At 36.5% G+C, this 19,245-nt stretch overlaps 2 protein-coding genes across 2 annotated transcripts in view; one reads left to right on the forward strand and one right to left on the reverse strand.

The window, feature by feature from the left end:
- Positions 1-550: 550 nt before the first annotated feature.
- PPAT (phosphoribosyl pyrophosphate amidotransferase) overlaps positions 551-19,245 on the reverse strand; it is a 36,211-nt gene continuing 17,516 nt past the window's right edge. The window contains exons 2-11 of the mRNA XM_052642321.1: positions 12,336-12,402; positions 8,622-8,828; positions 7,269-7,381; positions 7,020-7,165; positions 6,289-6,361; positions 5,389-5,540; positions 4,543-4,670; positions 3,478-3,699; positions 2,050-2,170; positions 551-816 (exon numbers count right to left, since the gene is read on the reverse strand). Of these exons, the coding sequence (XP_052498281.1) occupies positions 551-816; positions 2,050-2,170; positions 3,478-3,699; positions 4,543-4,670; positions 5,389-5,540; positions 6,289-6,361; positions 7,020-7,165; positions 7,269-7,381; positions 8,622-8,828; positions 12,336-12,402 (1,495 nt within the window). The remainder of the gene's footprint in view (positions 817-2,049; positions 2,171-3,477; positions 3,700-4,542; positions 4,671-5,388; positions 5,541-6,288; positions 6,362-7,019; positions 7,166-7,268; positions 7,382-8,621; positions 8,829-12,335; positions 12,403-19,245) is intronic.
- PAICS (phosphoribosylaminoimidazole carboxylase and phosphoribosylaminoimidazolesuccinocarboxamide synthase) overlaps positions 14,003-19,245 on the forward strand; it is a 40,930-nt gene continuing 35,687 nt past the window's right edge. The window contains exon 1 of the mRNA XM_052642319.1: positions 14,003-14,384. Within this exon, the coding sequence (XP_052498279.1) occupies positions 14,003-14,384 (382 nt within the window). The remainder of the gene's footprint in view (positions 14,385-19,245) is intronic.

Consider the following 19,245-nt stretch of genomic DNA (forward strand, 5'->3'; position numbering starts at 1 on the left):
ACATACTGTTGTATTAAATGCAATTAAGCTAAGCTAAGTCACTTCAGTTGTGTGCGACTGTGCGACCCCATAGACGGCAGCCCACCAGGCTCCCCCGTCCCTGGGATTCTCCAGGCAAGAACACTGGAGTGGGTTGCCATTTCCTTCTCCATGAAAATATTCCATAAATGAATTTCAGTAACTCTTAAACATTCCACAAAATTTCCTAACAACCTGTGAGAGTATAATACCTGGCAATCCTCTCTAAAACAGAAATTCACCTATCTGCTACATTACTGCTGATGATCTGAAATGTACATGATCTCTAAAAAATAACAGTACTGAATAAAACTGAAAGGATCATCCAAGTTCCTATGTAATACCAAAGTATTTATCCAGGATTACTGAATAAATCATAGCAATTTGGTATCCTTTTCAGAAAAAAATCTCAGAACTTACAAGCATGTGGCATTTCACATTGTACCAACTGAGTAACAGTAAATGAAGGTATAACCACTACAACTTCTTCACCAGCTTTTATGTCCTGAAATATGATGTCTGCCCCTGGCAGCTACCATTCCAGTTCCACAGGGTATTTTCCAGTCAGACAAGCTGTACAATGATCATTCTTTTCAAAACATTCCAGACCATTCCCATTTTCTTGAATCATAATATCTTCCTTTGTACAATGACCATTGTTTTCAAAACATTCCAGACCATTCCCATTTTCTTGAGCCATAATGTCTTGCTTTTTCACTCTCTGTTTTTTCAGTGTTATTCCTTCTTGCACAGATGAAACCAGTCCTTCTACTGACAGATATACAACACTGTTCGCTCCTAAAGGGGGAAAGAAAGGGGGAAAGAGGGGAAAAGGTCATGACACTTCCTTTGGAAAGGAAGAACTGCCTAACAGAGAATAGTTACAAACAGAAAAACATAAGCCAGAATAAAAATGTCTCCTTTAACCTTTCTTTTTTTTTTAATTTATTTTTTAAAAATTTCAATTATTTACTTATTTATTGGCCACGTGGCTTCTGGGATCTTAGTTCCTCTACCAGGGACTGAACCTGGGCCCTCAGCAGTAAGAGCTCATAGTCCTAGCCACTAGACTGCTAGGGAATTCCCTCCTTTAGCCTCTCTTTTTAAAAAAAAAAGGAGGGTGGTGGTGGTGGCTGAAGCATCAATAAAACACAGGGTCTTTATTATTTTTTTAAGTTTTAAATTGGAATTTAAGGGATAACAGCACTGGAGAATTTGTGTCTAAAATGGATTCAAAAGGCTTCAGGAGTCAGTTTTCTTGAATAAGAGATTTTGAAGTCAGGAAGATCTGGGTTCTCATTTAAGCTCAAGGTCATTTACTTTTCCCAGGTCTATATTTTTCATCTATCAGATAAGGGAAATACTAACTATAGCATTTTCATAACATCATTACAATAATATAGATGTGGTCCTGGCAAAGAGTGAGTGTTCACAATGTATCAGTTGGGTAATGTTCAAAATACTTAACTGGTAAGGTACAGATACAACCAGGCATGACCAGTCAAGAGAAACACCAGCCGTAAACAGTGAATGTGGTGGACATACCACACATGGATGAACATGTAGATGATATTTATAGTTTATACCTCACCTGAATTTGAAAGGTAAATGTCTTCCCAGGCTGACCTCCATCTGCAAGTCTTCTGACCTCATTGTTAATGATGAGTCTACACAAGCTTTTCACTTTGATTTGTACTCACATCCAAATTGTTTTATTAGAAACCTGTGGTTAAAGTACTTGTTTTTCTTCTGATCTGAGCTTCGGGAGATGTGAACTGATAACACAGCTCTCTGCTGTGAAAGCCCTTCTTCCTTCTCCTCCAAGCTCACCTGGCCTAGCTCTCTTATCACAGCACTCACTATGGTGTCCATCTACACCAGGCACTCCCACTGTTCGTCTGCTCAACGTACATAACATCTTTTAACAAATACTGAACACTGTTTTTCATTAAAAGTATAAAGATTGATAAGCTTGGATTTTCTGTTAAAAAATGAATAAAGATCAAAGTTTATAGAAATTTTGATACCTACCTAGATAATCTGAAATATGCTCAAATTCTGGTTTATTGGCAATAAGCTCTTCTTTTGTTGGTATGTTTATTCCCATGAAGCATGGATATCTAATTGGTGGTGAAGCTACGCGAATATGTACCTTGGAAAGAAATCATGGCATGTGTTCATTAGTTCGACATTCACTGGAAGAACAGTTATGCAAAATTCTGTCACTGGCAAATGCAACATAAAATTGTTTTACAGAATGTTTTAAAAACATATGGGCAGCAAAGCACACTACAAAATTTCTTTCAAAATAATAGGTAGAAAAAAATCATGTGATATACATACAGACCTCCAAGTGTTCAGTCAGAATTACTTTTAGAATTAACTTAAAGAACAACCAAGAATCCTACAGGAGCAGCCCTGTTCTAGACCCTAAAGTGACCTGGGCACGAATTTTGAAATGTTAGCCACTTGTAAAGGGTTCTTTATACAGAGCTGTCCATTGTTTCTTTCTGTCACCTACTGACAAGGATATTTCTTTCTTCTGATCTCTCATTTCTCATTTATTACATTCCTAGGACCATCTTCATTTTTCTCTTCTAACACTTGAAAGGAACTTTTGCCTACTTCTTATTTTACCATTTTATTAGTAAAAAGAAAATAACACCTACCAGGATATAATTAAAAAAAAGAAAGCCTTACTATTACAAAGAACTATGTTTGTCTACTTTTTTTAATCTATCATTATTTTCTGACTTTTGTCAGGAAAATTTACAAAGCTATAATCAGTGTCCACATTTACTTTTTACCTTTCTTATAACAGCAAAGATTTCCCCATGTTTAGTAGTCTTTATAGTTTTTAATGGTTGCACTGTATTTCATCATACTGATGTATCAATTTACCAAATCATTTCCTGCTGGTAGATATATGAGCTATTTCCAGTTTTTGTATTTATTTGTGTCTTATTCTTTTTTTTAACTATAGTATGAGTGCTGAACTAACTTTACACTTCTTTGTCTTCATTACATGACTTTCACTGAATTCCAAAGAATATCATAATCATAACTAGTCATTAAAAAAGGCTAGAAATCTTAAGCATAATTATCTTAGACTGTCATATTGCTTTCTATATCATTTTCTTCACAGTGGATTTTATTTCTAAATCTGATCAACTATTAGTAAATGACACATCTCATTTAGTAATATGAATTACTGAAGTATTTAGTTAGAATAAGCTTTGTGACTTGATAATATAACCCACTGTGTCAAATTATTATAGTAGGACTGCTTCTACATCTTCATACAAAAAGTAATCAATATCCTACAAATTTAAAAGTATTCTATTTTGTGATTTGCTAGTTTTAAATTAGGTTTATAAAAATTTTAACATAAAATTTCACCGATTTTTATCATATTATAAATTATTGGTGCTTTAGGATAGGTGTTTTAATATTACTTACCTCTTTTGCACCAGATTCTTTGAGTAACTTGATTATGGGTGAGATGGTATTGCCTCTCACAATTGAATCATCTACAAGAACAATTCTTTTTCCTTTAAAGTTGTCTGACAGTACTCCAAATTTTTTCGCAACACCAAGTTGTCTTAACCTCATGTTTGGCTGAATGAATGTTCTTCCTACATACCGGTTTTTACATAGCACCTCCACGTATGGAAGCCCACACTAACAGAGAAGGAATAAAAGGACAATGAGCAGCACATATATGGAGAACTCAAGGGCCCTGTTTTCTCTGGGTCATGCTTCCATTAGAACATGTATGTAAAAATTTTAAATGCAGTTATAATTTTGAGCTCTCCATTGTCAGATTACAATTTTCTGTCACTATCTAAACTGTCGGGAAGACAAGGCAAAAAGAAAAATTATCAAAAGTCTTCTACTTAGTGGGGAAACAATTCATTTTACTAGAATTTGTAATGTTTCTTACGTATTGTTATTTCTCTATCTTAGAAGGAAATGCTAAGAATGTGAACACATGACACAGACTAAATCACTATGAGAAAAATCCATATATTGTATGCATATTATTTCTTTAAAAAGTTCATAAAGTGAACTTCCCAACACAATGAATGTTGGGTATTAAACCCCAGAATCACTATAATTATATAATCTACTCAGTTATGAAAAATGCAGTTAAGCATAGTACTAAGAACATTATACAAAATTTTTAAAAATAGCTTTATTACTAACCACACTCAGCAAGAAACAATACACCAGTGGCTTACGAGGGTACTTTATAGTAAGTAAATATTACCACTAAACTCAATATATAGTATGATGTTATCTTCCTAAAATGAGGGGATCATTCTCCTACTCTTTGGGTGAATTTTTTGTGGATCTACTAAAAAACAGTGCCACTAAATGAAAAGGCTGAAAAATAAGTAACTCTTATAAAGAAACACTGTCTTTCTCCTTTCTCATAAATTGATGAGTTTCTCTTTATATACATGAATTTCTAATCCCAGTGCTAAATAAGCAATTCACTGTGTGTTAATGAAGAGAAAATACCTTTGTTGCATAACCAAGAGCAGCAGGTGTAGCGGATTCTGGGACAGTGCTGACCAAATCTGCATCCACGGGGGCTTCAATGGCCAGCTGCTGACCACAACGATATCTTACTGTGTAAACCATCTGGTCTAGAATATTTGGAAAAGGAAATAGATTTTTACTTAGTATAATATAGCCCAGCATATCATTATTGGAAGAAACTAGCTTGTTAAAACTCTATTAGAATTGAGTACCAAAAGAAAAGCAAAACCAAAAAACATTAAAGTGGAAACTCATAAATCAGGGGGAATTCACTCTAAAAAAAAAAAAAAATTAACCTTGGGATTTCCCTAGTGGTCCAGTGGTTAATAATTCAACTTGCAATTCAGGGGACAATGGTTCAATCGCTGGTCAGGGACCTAAGACCTCACATGCTGCAGAGCATCTAAGACCGGGCGCTCTGCAGCCTTCATGCCACAACTAGAGAGCCGGGTTGCTGCAACTACTGAAGCCACAACTAGACAGCCAATGTGCTCCAACTACTGAAGCTGGTGCACTACACCTAGAGAGTCCATGCACCACCACAAAAGATCCCACGTGACACAATGAAGATCCGAGGGGCCACAACTAGGACCCGAAGCAGCCACATAAATATAAGTAAGTTAATCAGTTAATTTAAAAAATTAACCTTAATACATAGCTAAAAATCATAATCTTTACTCCAAAAAGGAAAAAAATCTGACAGTCAGAGGAACTGTGATCTTTTTACAACATGTAACTGTGCCTTCAAAGCTTTTGGGCCTAAGCACTTTCTTGTTTTAATGAGATAACAGATTTATAACAATAGTTAAGAGATATTTTACTTACCTTCAAATATACTATCTGGTCTTGCAAAATAAACGTATTCAAAGATACAGAAAGCCATTGCGTTTCCTTCAGACCTTGGTATAATGTCAAGAGTTTGGACTTTATGTCTGGATATTTCCACAATTTCTCCAGGCAAGACTTCACGGTAATATCTTGGGAAACAATGTTAAAGGAGACTTTAAACCAATCCTTAAGGCTAATTATCTACTATAAAGTGCACAGAGTCCCTTTCCTTATAAAGGAAAAAGGGTTCAGTTTAATATAAAGTCTATTGGCTTAAAAAAAAAAAAGTATTTCTCCAACAGTAATTTCTATAAATCTGCTACCCTACACTTGAATTTAGAATTTTAAAAAATAAAAGTCCTGCATTTTATTGATTTGCAGCATAATGAAGGTTAAAGAGAACATTTTTATCCTGGCTTAAATTTTTTTGCTCATAACTATTCCTTGTTGAGGAGATTCTTCCTTTCTAAAATAAGTCTCACGGTATTTTGAAAACAAGATCCCAGTTCCAGGATGAGAAGGTACTACCGGCACGTTAGGGTTTCCCTAGTGGTTCTGTGGTAAAGAATCTGCCTGTCAATGCAGGAGACATAGATTCAATCTCTGGGTTAGGAAGATGCCCTGGAGAAGGAAATGGCAATCCCCTCCAGGATTCTTGTCTGGGAAATCCCAAGGACATAGAAGCCTGGTGGCCTACAGTCCATGGGTTCACAGAAGTCAGACATGACTTAGCAACTAAACCGAGACATTAATGTTAGTGCAACTGGTGAGCACAATGTACAAAAGAAACTGCATTTAAAAGCATGTGTTCCTGCCGACATCAGAAGCAAAACTTTCATGTAAAAATTTTTTTAATTGACATGGAAAAGTTGTTACGTTGAATGATACAAAATTTACCTTGCACCGATAGATAAAAAGCTACAAGATTCTGAAGACACCACCCATCCTTCCGTTTCTGATGTTTTTTTTTCTGTAAATCACAAGACAATCAATTAATTCAGTTATTGAATTCAAGAAATTTAAAAGGGGCTACCTATTTCAGGAGAACAGTTAAACACCAATTTTATAAACAAAAGAACTCATACACTATCCATGACTATGACCTTAAGAACTCTTCATTTGACTAGTACTGAAGATAAGATCGCAAGCTTCCTTCAAACAAAATGATTTCATGGCTTGAATAAGACATCTGACAAGTCAAAAAGAAAATCACTGAAATCATACTACACAAATGAAAAAGCTGGGCAAAGGATATGAATAGGCCGTTCAGGCAGAACCAAACAGGAATGCCCATTAAATATATTAAAAGTGGTTCATCCTCAGAAATATTCAAGGAAATGTACTTTAAAAACTAAGTGCCAAGACTTCCCTGGCAGTCCAGTGGTTTAAAAGTCGGTGCTTCCAATTCAAGGAGTACGAGTTCGATTACTGATCAGGGAACTAAGATCCCACGTCCTACCTGGAGTGGCTAAAAAAGAGGAAAAAACTAAGGGCCACTTTTTTCTTTTTTACCTAGCCTTTTTATTCAATAAGTTCCTAATACCTAAAGATTTCAGGGTGTGCCAATAGTAGGACAATGACTTGGAAAAGCATTATGAGATTATTGTATTTCTTTTGAAGTTCATTACCTTTATCATTTATATCAGAAATAGGAATAAGACGACCAATGCATAAAGGACGATTTCCATAGGGATCTCGGACTGCATAAATCACATCTTTGTGCATTATAAGCAGAGAGTATGCTGTGGGTGCTTCCTTCATTAAATTTTTAATCCTGGAATCAATTAAATAATTCAATGAATAATTTTCATTATAAACACATGCAAGACAAAGGTCTCATTATCACAGCTGCAAGCTCAGTCTACTTTTACAATTACCTTGCTACCCAGTCTGGGGTGTCATCTTGTTCCTGAGGAGGGGTATAAGCCAGTAGCTGGGTGATCATTTCACTATCAGAACTTGTTGACAGACCAATACCATGACGCAGAAGCTATTTAGAAAGGAGAAAAGTCATAACCATTAGAGGGGAAGCTCCAACTCAACCTTCACCCAATAGCCTGCCATCACAGAAAGAGATCAGATATTGTGTGGATGCTGTTATGAAATCCTGCATTCTACCAAAGGTGAAAGAAAGTGAAAAGTGAAAGTTAAGTCATTCAGTCGTGTCTGACTCTTTGTGACCCCATGGACTGTAGCCTACCAGGCTCCTCCTTCCATGGGATTCTCCAGGCAAGAGTACTTGAGTGGGTTGCCACTTCCTTCTCCAGGGGATCTTCCCGACCCAGGGATCGAACCCAGGTCTCCTGCATTCCAGGCAGACGCTTTAACCTCTGAGCCACCAGGGAAGCCCACCAATGGTAGGTATATATATCTAATAATATACTAATAATAGACTGTATATCTACTGCTGGAGGCAATGGGAAGTCTCTGAAGCTTTTCAAACAGGAAAAAAAAGTGCTTTAGGAGGTATACAGGAAAGCCTTTGAAAACTAGGTCTGAAGGAATGTAGACCTGCAGTAGGTAGGTGGGGAGGCAGCTGGAGACAGCATGAGGGTTTGGGATTGTGGTTCTAACTTTTTCAGTCCACTCCTGAAAAACAGGACACATTCCCATAAGAGTGGCACACTGCAGCAGGGATTTTTAACCCACGTTTGCTGGTGGTGGTGATGGTGGCTACCTACCATCAGCCCTGATGCAGTGAAATGTGCTGAGATGAAGCTGAGTACCTGCGTAAGGGGTTAGGTCTAGAAATAATGTACAAGGTATTGTTTGTAATTGAACTTTTGCTGGTGATCTCTAAATAGTGAGTTTTAAAATAATTTTTACTTCATACTTATATTTTTGATTGAATAAAATATTTGTTTTCATTTGGTAGCAAAAAACTGTATTATTACAATGACAATGCCAGAGCCTAAGAAAAGGGTAGGACAAAGTTCTGGGAATAATTAAATCAGTTTTCCAAATCACTATTCCAAAATAATGCATCAGAATCACCTCAGGAGCATATTACACTGCAGATTAAGCCACCTCATTCCCACCTCAGGCTCTGGGGAGAATATCTTAGAATTTGTAATGAGAAAGAAGTACTCCAGGTAATTCTGTTACAGTTGTTCTTTGCAATTAGGTAACAGGTGGCAACAACAAGACAATACACTTTACCAAGATCCTCCATACTTCTTTTCAATAATTTATCACAATCATGAAAAAAGCATTAAAAAAAAAAAACTTACCTTTTTCCTTAAGCGCACAGCATTAACTAATTCGCCATTATGTGCCACAGCTATTTTTCCATGAAGTGTTTCAACAACAAAGGGCTGGCAATTTTCTAATTCACAGTTTCCTGTAGTGGCATACCTTGTGTGTCCAATTCCAAGATTTGAAGTATATAATTTCTTCAAATTGTCTTCAGTAAATACGTGATTTACAAGACCCATTCCCTTGCAAAGTCAAAATAAAAGCTCATCTTAGGGAAAAAAACACTAGTAGCACTTTTATAAGCTTCTGCTCAGACAATTCCAAATTAGAAAATGAAGTTCACTTAATTTCCCTGTGCTTCAGAATTCTAATCTTAAAAAAAAAAAAGACTAACCTAATTGTAAGAACTGTGAAGCATTAAAATATATCTCTGAGGTGGAATTCATATAAAAAAATTAATCATGCTTGTTTTATAAGATTGTTGTTTAGTCACTAAGTTGGGTCTGACTCTTTTGCCACCTCATGGACTAGAGCCCTCCAGGCTCCTCTGTCCATGGAATTCTCCAGGCAAGAATACTGGAATGGGTAGCCAACCCCTTCTCCAGTGGATCTTCCTAACCCAGGAATTGAACCCGAGTCTCCTGCACTGCAGGCAGATTCTTTACCTACTGAGTCACCTGTTTCATAGGATACTTCTTGATAAAACATTGAAGAACAGATGTACTAAGAGGTAACATTTGTCAGCTATGATCAACTAAATTATAATTTAAAATTCAAAGTATGTTAAAGTATTCAAATAAATGATAACTTATCTGAGTCAATCTAGCAAATTATCACTGGGAGAGAAATGCACCGTAGAAGAACAAATAAAAACGTTGACCCTTGAACAAAACAGGCTGGGACTGCACAGGTCCACTTATTCATGGATTTTTTTTCCAATAAATATATCAGAAAAAAAATTTTTGAGATTAAAAATGATATAAAAATACAGTAATCCATGTAGCCTAGAGTAAAAAATTTAAGAAACTGAGTATGTCATGGATGCATAAAATATTTGTAGATACTAATCTATTTTATCATTACCATAAAAATATACAGAAACCTATTATAAAATGTTAACATTTATCAAAGCTTATGCACACAAAAAACACAAACCATAACTGGTGCTATTTCCTTTTTCAAGAAATGTAAACAAGCATAAGGGTGCAGTCTTAAGTAACTGCATAAATGAACTATAGTCCATACTGCACTACTGAAATTATTTTGGAGCCACCTCCTGTTAATATTGTGGGGAGTTCAAGTGTTGCAAGTATCCACTTGAATGCAAGTATGCCATCTGATGTTAATCACCTCTGGGTGAGCCACTCATCTCTACATCAGGTTGCTTATTGCAGTGAAAAGTCTCCTCTCCCAGTTATTGAGTATTTTTCTTCGTGTTTAGTGCAATACTGTAAACCTTGAGTAACACCATGGGACTCGTACAAAGTGACCCCAGTGACACTGAAAGTGCTCTCAAGAAGTAAAGCCGTGACTTTACAAGAAAAAGTTGAATTGCTTGAGGTCTACTGTAGATTGTGGCCTACAGCTGTGGCGGCCCTGCCATTTCAAGATAAGTGAATCCAGCATAAAGACCATTGTTAAAAAAAAAAAGAAAGGGAAACACATGAAGCCATTGTTGCAGCTATACTAGCTGGCACAAACACTATGTACTTTTTGTGAAACACTCTTTTATCTCATATTGAAAATGCAGCTCTTAGGTGGGTTCAGGATTGCTATAAGAAAGGCATACGTATTTAATAAGATTTGAGAAAAAGTGTAGTTATTTAAATGATGACAATGCAAAAGGAAGGTGAAGGATCTAAAGCTGGAGAATTAAATGTCAGTGAAGGATGGCTGGAGATTTTTAGGGAGAGGTTTGGCTTAAAAAATATCAAGATTTAAGGCCAGAAAGGATGGACTAACTCTCTGGTTTTATGCAAATACAGTAGTGTTTATAATTAGGACTGCCCTTATCTACAGGTTTCGAACCCCTGAACCTTGAAGGGAGAGGATAAACAGCAGCTGCTAGTCTTCTAACTCATGACTGAACCATAAAGCCTGCACAATATGAACTCTTTTTCTGGATTGGTACCATTCATTGATGCTTTATTCCTGAAACCAGGAAGTACCCTGCCAGTAAAGCACTGCTTTTTAATGTTCTTTTGATATTGGGCAATGCCCTTGGCTACTCAGAACCCCATAAGTTCGACAGTGTTGAAGCCAAGTGGTTGAAGCGATCTGCTTGTTCCCAAACACGACATCTCTAATTCAGCCTCGATGTCAGAGGATCATAAGGACTTTCAAGGCTCATTACACATGGTACTCTACGGAACGGACTGTCAGTGCCATGGAAGACAACCCCAACAGAAAGAACAGCCTGAAAGTCTGAAAGAATTACACCACTGAAGATGCCATTGTTGTTACTGAAAAAGCTGTAAAAGCCATCAAGCCAGAGACAATAAATCCATGCCAGAGAAAACCATGTCCAGAGGTTGTGCATGAGTCACAGGATTTACGATAGAGCTAATCAAGGAAATCACGAAAGAGATTCTGGATATGGCAAAAATTTAAAAATATCTGATGGAGACGAGTGCTTTCGAACCAGTGCCAGGTGATGAGGAAGAAAACATGAAGAAAGCAGTGCCAGAAAACAAACTGACCTCAGACAGTCCAGCAGAAGGGTTCTGATTGTTTAAGACTGCTTTTGACTTATTTTACGATATAGGCCTTTCTATGGGCACTAAGCTAAAGCAAAGGGTAGAAGGATGGTATTGTACAGAAACATGTTTAGAGAAGTAAAAAAGCAAGTGAGTGAGACAGAAATTATGACGTATCCAGCAAGTTACACCCAGTGTGCCTGCCTCTCCTGCCTCCCCTCCCACCTCCACCATCTCCTTCCACACTCGAGACAGCAAAACCAACCTCTCCTCAGCCTACTCATTATGAAGGATGACTACTAGGATGAAGAACTTTATGATGACCCACTTCAATTTAATGAACAGTGATTAATCATTATATTACACAATAAAGTTTTCTTATTGTGGATGTGTGAGAGGCTTTGTGTGAAAATCTAATAACTATATGGTGAAAACCATATGGACATTTCTGTGTCAGTACCATTACTGTCACCTAGGCAGTCAATGTGTAGAACAATATGTGCCAGACTGGTGTTAAAGTGGATAGCCCATCCTTACACTGGCATAAAGTAATGATATTTTATAACAATTCACTTATTAGTGTATAGGCTAGGCAACCAAAAAGCAATCATATTGCTATTTCTTTGTTATCAATGCATGAACTGTTATACCCTAAACAGGAATTTTTTCACATTATCTTTTCATTTTCGAGGTCTACGTTAGCAATACATATACCATCTACAGTGTTCTGTACCAACTTAAGACTATACTAACATAGATACTGACAACTTACATTATAAAAAGTCAACATAAGCTTATTGTATCAACAAAGACAGTACTGTACTATAATTTCTATTCCTTATGATTTTAATATTTTCTTTTCTCCAGCTTACTTTATTGTAGAACACTATATATAATATGACACACAAAATATGTTCCTATACTGTTAAAGGATCAACTATGCTTCTACATACAAAGTATTTTTATTCAAAGTCCCCCCCCCCCACCATATACTAGCTGTCTTCTGACTATTGTTAACTTTTATCATCAACGCTTGTCAATGTTTAAATATACCTTGTGTGTTTTGAATGTGGGTATCGAATTTCCATCACTGGTCACAATACCAGCACTCTCCTGACCCCTGTGAATATAAAAAGGTGTCAAACTGTTAAATTTACCCCATTGATACATTTCTTAATGAATCTTATGGAACATACTTTTCTCAATAACATCCACGAACTCAGTCTGACAACACATTAAATGCTACTTCTACTCATGATGATGACAATGATTAGAAGAGCAGATCAGACTGAGTTATGACTAATAAGCCAGGCACTGTCTTAAGCATGCATATGAATGATCCAATTTATTAGGCTTTCAAAACAATCCAACGGAAGTAGTAACTATGATTACTATTCACATTTTACAGATAAGGACAACACTAGAGAAACAAAGTCAACTCATCCAGTATCACACAGAGAATGGTAGCATGGCCAAGATTAGGACACAGACAACCTGACTTCAGACCTTGTACTTGTAACCTCTGTAATAGGTGACCTCTAAATAAGGTTGAGTATGTAGATATAAATTAAAAGCCCCAAATAAAATAGCAGGTAAAATGTTTGTGGGTACTGGAATCATAAAATTTTTTTGTTTGTTTTGCTTTTTTGCACTTCCCAAGTTTCTTCTGACATATAACTATCTCTTTTTTCATCAGAAAACAAATGCTGCTTCAAAAAGCCCTAAGCTGATCAGGCACTCTGTATCTCATTTCCTGACAGTGCTATTAGGTGAGGATACAGAGAAAGCCAGAAGCTAGGTTTTTAGCTCAGTAGGGTAACACACTGGTAAGACTTTAAAGGATCTGCACCACAGTGGAGTATAAACTCAAAAGATAAACTAAAAGCTCCACTGCTTAACAATTTTTAGTAGTTCTGAACAAGTGCCATAAATACTAGATGTCTGTTAACAAATTTTTGTTCCAAAAAATATGTATCAGGGTAGAAATAAAAAATAAATCTCTACTATATATGTATATATATACATTAACAATTACTAACATGATTTATTTGGTAGAAAGGATCTTTTCTAAAATTATAATAGGCATTTTAATGACAAGAGAAACTACAACATTAAATGCATTTGCAAAGGAAAAATCTAGAAAATTAAAAGTGAAGTAATTTTGCTAAATTACCAATGCATTAAATACTATGAACTATTATGCTGAAAACAGACATACATAATACTATACATCCTATACAACTGAATAATTTGTGACTTAAGATTAATTTATTTGGGGAAATCATGTGGTCTTCGGTTAACCAATGTCAGAAGAACTAAGTGATTCATATCAGAGGGGAAAAATTAACCTTAGTCACAAACCTTTGTGGCAGAAAGAACCTCTGCCAACCATTTCCAAAACAAACAAGCAAAAAAATCAACAATCGTATAGTAAATTAGAAATAAACAAACACAAAAAAGGTTTTCTTTCCCTTTTGTCTCAAGGGTAATTTGTTCTTTAAAGCTGAAATGAGTAACCTTAGGGATCTTTTAGGTCTAGGCTTCTTTAATCAGGAAGCCTGCTTATTTGGCAGTTTCTCAAGTTACTCCCCTAGGGCAGCTTGAACCAGTTAAACTAGATCCTTTCAGCGCTTCACAGCTTATTGACAACCAGCCGTCTGGTTTCCTAGGAAACAAAACCTTGGCTAGAAATAGTGAATCATTTCCAGGTCACTTTCAACATGGAGAGTGGAGCAGGAAAGCACTGGACTGAGGAAGAGGTTAAAGCTTTGCTAAGTGTCTGGGCAGAAAAAAATATACGAAAACAACTTTATGGAACACTGAGAAATAAAGGAATATTTATTTACATTGCTAAAAGGCTGCGAGCACTAGGAGTATACAGAGATTGGAAACAGTGCCGGGCAAAGTACAAAAATCTCAAATATGAATACAGAACAGTTAAATATGCCCACAACTCTGGAGACAGCTCTAAAACTATGAAGTTCTTCCATGATTTGGATGCCATCCTGCAGTATGAATCTGCCACACCATTAACAGAGGAAGATGCAAATGACAGGTGCCTGGCAACGCTGAGCCCAAGTACAGCCTCAGTGACCACCGAAGGTAAAAAGAAAAAGTACCATTCTTTTGTTTTTACCTAACAAACCGTAAGAGAACCAGACTTCTGAGTCCATATGATAAATATAGCCTGAAATAGCAAGGTTGAGAAAAACAACTGACCTGTATGTATATGCTATTTTGCACAAGGTAAAAATTAATTTTAAAAAATAATTGAAATAATGCCACCATTCAAAAGATCTGTAAAATAAAAACAAACACATTAAAATGGTACCAACTGTTAATGCCAACTGCTCCTTACTCATGTCTGATATGGTTTTTGGAAAATGGATTGGGTTCTGAAAGTATTTTTAATCTTAATTTTATGAGTACTGAAAAAAATATGTATGTATTGCTCAACTGTTGTTTTCCCAGCTCCAAAATAAGACAGAACTTTCTGCTCTATATTAATGTTCCCACTTTCCTAAATTTATAAACAAAAGAACTAAAATACTAGTAACTGATAAAAATGTCATTAGTAGTTTGGATGAACATCTCCATTTTAACAGAAAGTAAAACAAATAGATTTGATAGGTTAAATTATGTATGATTAAATGATTTAAATACTGACATACCTTGAGGATATTGTGTATTGGGTTCTAGATCTCTGCAATAAAGCAAATATCCCAACAAAGCCAAGTCATACAAACTTTTTGGACAGGGAAGCCTGGCGTACTGCAGTCCATGGGGTTGCAAAGAGTCGGACATGACTTGAGAGACTGAACTGAACTGAGTGCATATAAAATTTATATTACCCTATACTGTAGTCTAAAAAATTGTAATACCTTAATTAAAAAATACTTCATTGCTACAAAACACCATCATTTGAGCTAACAGTGAGTTGTAGTAGTTTTCATTTAAAAAAAAAATTTATTCATTTATTTTGGCTGCACCAGGTCTTATTTGCTGCACTCATTATCTTTGATAGCTGTAGCATGTGAACTCTTAGTTTCAGCAGATGGGATCTAGTTCTCTGACCTGGGGTAGAACTCAGTCCCCCAGTCACTGGACCACCAGGAAGTCCCAGAGTTGCTATTTTTAAGGGCAGAGTTGTTCAGTTCAAAATCTGTGTTCAGTTGTGTCAAAATCTGTGCTATCTACTGTCATTTCCCTCTTATATATGGCATAATCTACTTCCTCTTCCCTGCTGCACAGCTTGTGGGGTCTTAGTTCCCGAACCAGGGACTGAACCCAGGCCCCAGCAGTGAAAGAGCCAAGGCCTAACCACTGAGACACCAGGGAATTTCCTACAACTAAGTATATAACTTTTATCCAATTTAAAATTATCCCAGTAGGATAGACTATCAGAAGTTCAATTTCCGGTCAACATGTGGGGTATGATTACTCTGAAACATATTACTAAAATAACTTCTTTCTAAAAGAACTGTACTTTAACAATGAAACTGTCCCTTTTGTAGAACAGGGGGTGGGCGGGGGAGACTTTGCTGATTTAATAAATAATGGAGTATGCTAATCTGGGGCTTCCCTGGTGGCTCAGTGGTAAAGAATCTGCCTGCAATGCAGGAGACCAGGGTTCAATCCCTAATCGGGAAGATCCCTTGGAGAAGAAAATGGCAACCCACTCCAGTATTCTTGCCTGGAGAATTTCATGGACAGAGGAGCCTGGTGGGCTACAGTCCATGGGGTCACAAAGAGTTGGACATAACTGAGTGACTAACACTTATTTACTTACTACGCTAATCTAATAAATACATAGCCACATATAACAGTGTATGCAATCAATAACTGTTTATTTTGCATTTGTTTAATTAAAAGTGCTGTGGAACATTTTATATATATTTATTCAACTTTATGAACTGACGGTTCATGTCAGTTAAGGTCTTAGAAAAATTTGCATGACGACCTTTCACCTTAAAATTTTGGCTGATTTTTATTTAACCCACAAAAGTCAAAAGTTTTAACACAGTCAAACAGCTTCTTTTCTAAGGCTTTATGTGAAGTGAAGTGAAAGTCACTCAGTCATGTCGGACTCTTCGTGACCCCATGGACTATACAGTCCGTGGAATTCTTTAGGCCAGGATACTGGCGTGGGTAGCCTTTCCCTTCTCCAGGGAATCTTCCCGACCCAGGGATCAAACCCAGGTCTCCCACGTTGCAGGTGGATTCTTTACCAGCTGAGCCACAAGGGAAGCCCTTCTAAGGCTTAGAGAGCCCTCCTTTCTCCAATTCTGATTCATTTATGACATCTTCTGGTTTTTCTAAGGTGGAACCAGCAGAATTTTTATTGGTGTATCGTAAAAAGAAGGCAAGGAAGTGAATGTGTGTTTTCTACTGTTGGGATCAACCTGTTTCACGCAAGGGGTCCTCTTTCAAGGACAGAGGATCTGGCCCCTTTCGTTAGGCAGCAGGTAGCCTGACTAAGCCTTGGGAAAGGACTCTAAGAGGCTTCATCTTCTAAAAACTATAATCATCCTCAATCTCAGAATACCTTTGGCCTACTGCTGCTGTATCACATTCCTTCAGTGACCAATTTCCACTCTTTCCCTTTTCTTACTGTATACAAATGCATTAAGAATAATGATTTAAGGGTTTCGATTGAAAAATCTCCACCATGTGGGTCCCCTGCGTACAATTTTGGGATTCTTGCTAGGAATGATCAACCTGAGGGAAAAAAATTTCCTGAAGAAGGTGGAGAGAGAGATTTCTTTTTTGCCCCCACCTGTATGTGCAGCTCTAAGACCTTTTCAATAAACAGAAGCAGGCCCTAAAGCAGATAAAAGAATAGTAAGCCCTACCTTTCCTTGCTGTTCTCATCAAGCTCAGTCGATAAATTACCTGAGGATGTCAGTATCTTTTCTTCTTCTCTCTAAAGAGAGTTCTTATGTAATTTAAGATTTTTATTTTCCATATTCCCAACTAAATCAAAAACATTCCCTAACTGCAACTTAGCCTCAAATAATTGTGAAACTCAATTTTAAAATGACAATTTTTAAAATTATGTGTATGTGCTTTGTGGTAAGTCGCTTCAGTCATGTCTGACTCTGTGTGACTCCATGTACTGTAGCCCACCAGGCTCCCCTGTCAAATGGGATTCTCAAGGCAAGAATACTGGAGTGGGTTGCCATGCCCTCCTCCAGGGGATCTTCCCAACCCAGAGATTGAACCCATGTTTCTTATTGTCTCCTGTACTGGCAGGTGGGTTCTTTACCACTAATGCCACCTGGGAAGCCCTTTTAAATTTATGTAACTGTGCCACTTTAATTGAATTATGGGCTTTATTTGTAGCTCAGTCGGTAAAGAATCTGCCTGCAATGCAGGAGACCTGGGTTTGATTCCTGGGTCGGGAAAATTCCCCAGAGAAGGAAATGGCAACCCACTCCAGTATTCTTTCCTGGAGAATCCCATCGACAGAGAAGCCAGGTAGGTTCCCAGTTCATGGGGTTGCAAAAGTGGGACACAACTTAGCGACTAAACCACCATGCCACTTGAAATCATTGAGACTTCCCTTAGTTTTCACTTTTCTCTTTTAATATAAGAATCCCCAATATAATCTTTAAGATGATAAACAGTATTCCTTTTCTTATTCTTTAGTGGAATACCTTGTAATTATAATGGTAAATAGTGATTTTAAATGAATGTTTATGATATTAAAATCATACCCAACATTTGATCCCATTCATGTAAAATATAATGCTAATTCTGTTACTCAGTAAACAGCATTAGAAAAACATGGGAGAAGGCAATGGCACCCCACTCCAGAATTTTTGCCTGGATAATCCCGTGGATGGAGGAGACTGGTGGGCTGCAGTCCATAGGGTCGCTAAGAGTCGGACATGACTGAAGCAACTTAGCCGCAGCAGCAGAAAAACATGTGAAAATGATATAATCAAGGAGGGACATCTTTATCTTTTAAGGTTAGCAGGGTTCTTTTATTTTAACACATTGCAGGATTTCTCTTTCACATTACTAGTATTACTTAAAGGGCCTACTATGTTGAGGCACCTAAAATAGAAAAATGAAAAAATATCTCACTTTAAAGACATAGTTTAACTTGAAAACTAACTGCGACCGTCCTCAGAAACTTCAGTGCTAGGGGATGCTCAAAATGTCAGAACAGAATGGAGGAAGATAGATTTCTCTTTATATACATAGATACTTAAACCACATTATACCACTATTTTAAAAAACATCTATCATAAATCTATGATCCTTCATGAATATGATCATATTCAACTAAAACTATTAGCGTTATCAGTTGTTAATCCAATTTTAATTTTCCTTGGGACTTATTTCTAAAAGGAATTCTCTCTTTTCAGGCAAAATGTCAGTTACATCAGAAGACAAGGAAGACATCTCCGGAAATCCTTTACTTCTGGTTTCTCAAGTCAGACCAATGGAACTAGGTAGGCATGGTACAGGCTGCTCAAAAATATAATGAAAATGATCTACATCAAATTGGAAAGTAAGACTGATACCAAATCTGAGAAAATGGGTGATTTTTTCCTGGTAGAAATACTTTGGAAATATTAGCTTCAAATCCCCAGTCTTTACGCTTTAAATATAGTAAGGAATCTAATGGCCAAAATTACACATAGTAAGTGTGGTACTTAATATTTAATGAGCATATGACTTCAGCTATCCTGGAGGCTAAGAAAAGTAGAACTTTACATTTGAAAGTAAATACAAAATCCATAATGAAGTCAAGGATGATTTTATTCAACAAAAAGTCAACATAAGTCCCATTCTTGCTTATAAATTCTTACTGAAAGTTAATGAAGTGAGGAAAAGTGCTCACTTGATTTAAGATGAAAAAATCTTAAATTTAAAACTTTAAAAAATTTTAAAATAAGAACATCTTAAAATTAAATTAATATTTAAGATGAAAACCATCTTAAAACAAAGACAT

This window comes from Budorcas taxicolor, chromosome 6, assembly GCF_023091745.1.
Source record: "Budorcas taxicolor isolate Tak-1 chromosome 6, Takin1.1, whole genome shotgun sequence".
NCBI lineage: Eukaryota > Metazoa > Chordata > Mammalia > Artiodactyla > Bovidae > Budorcas > Budorcas taxicolor.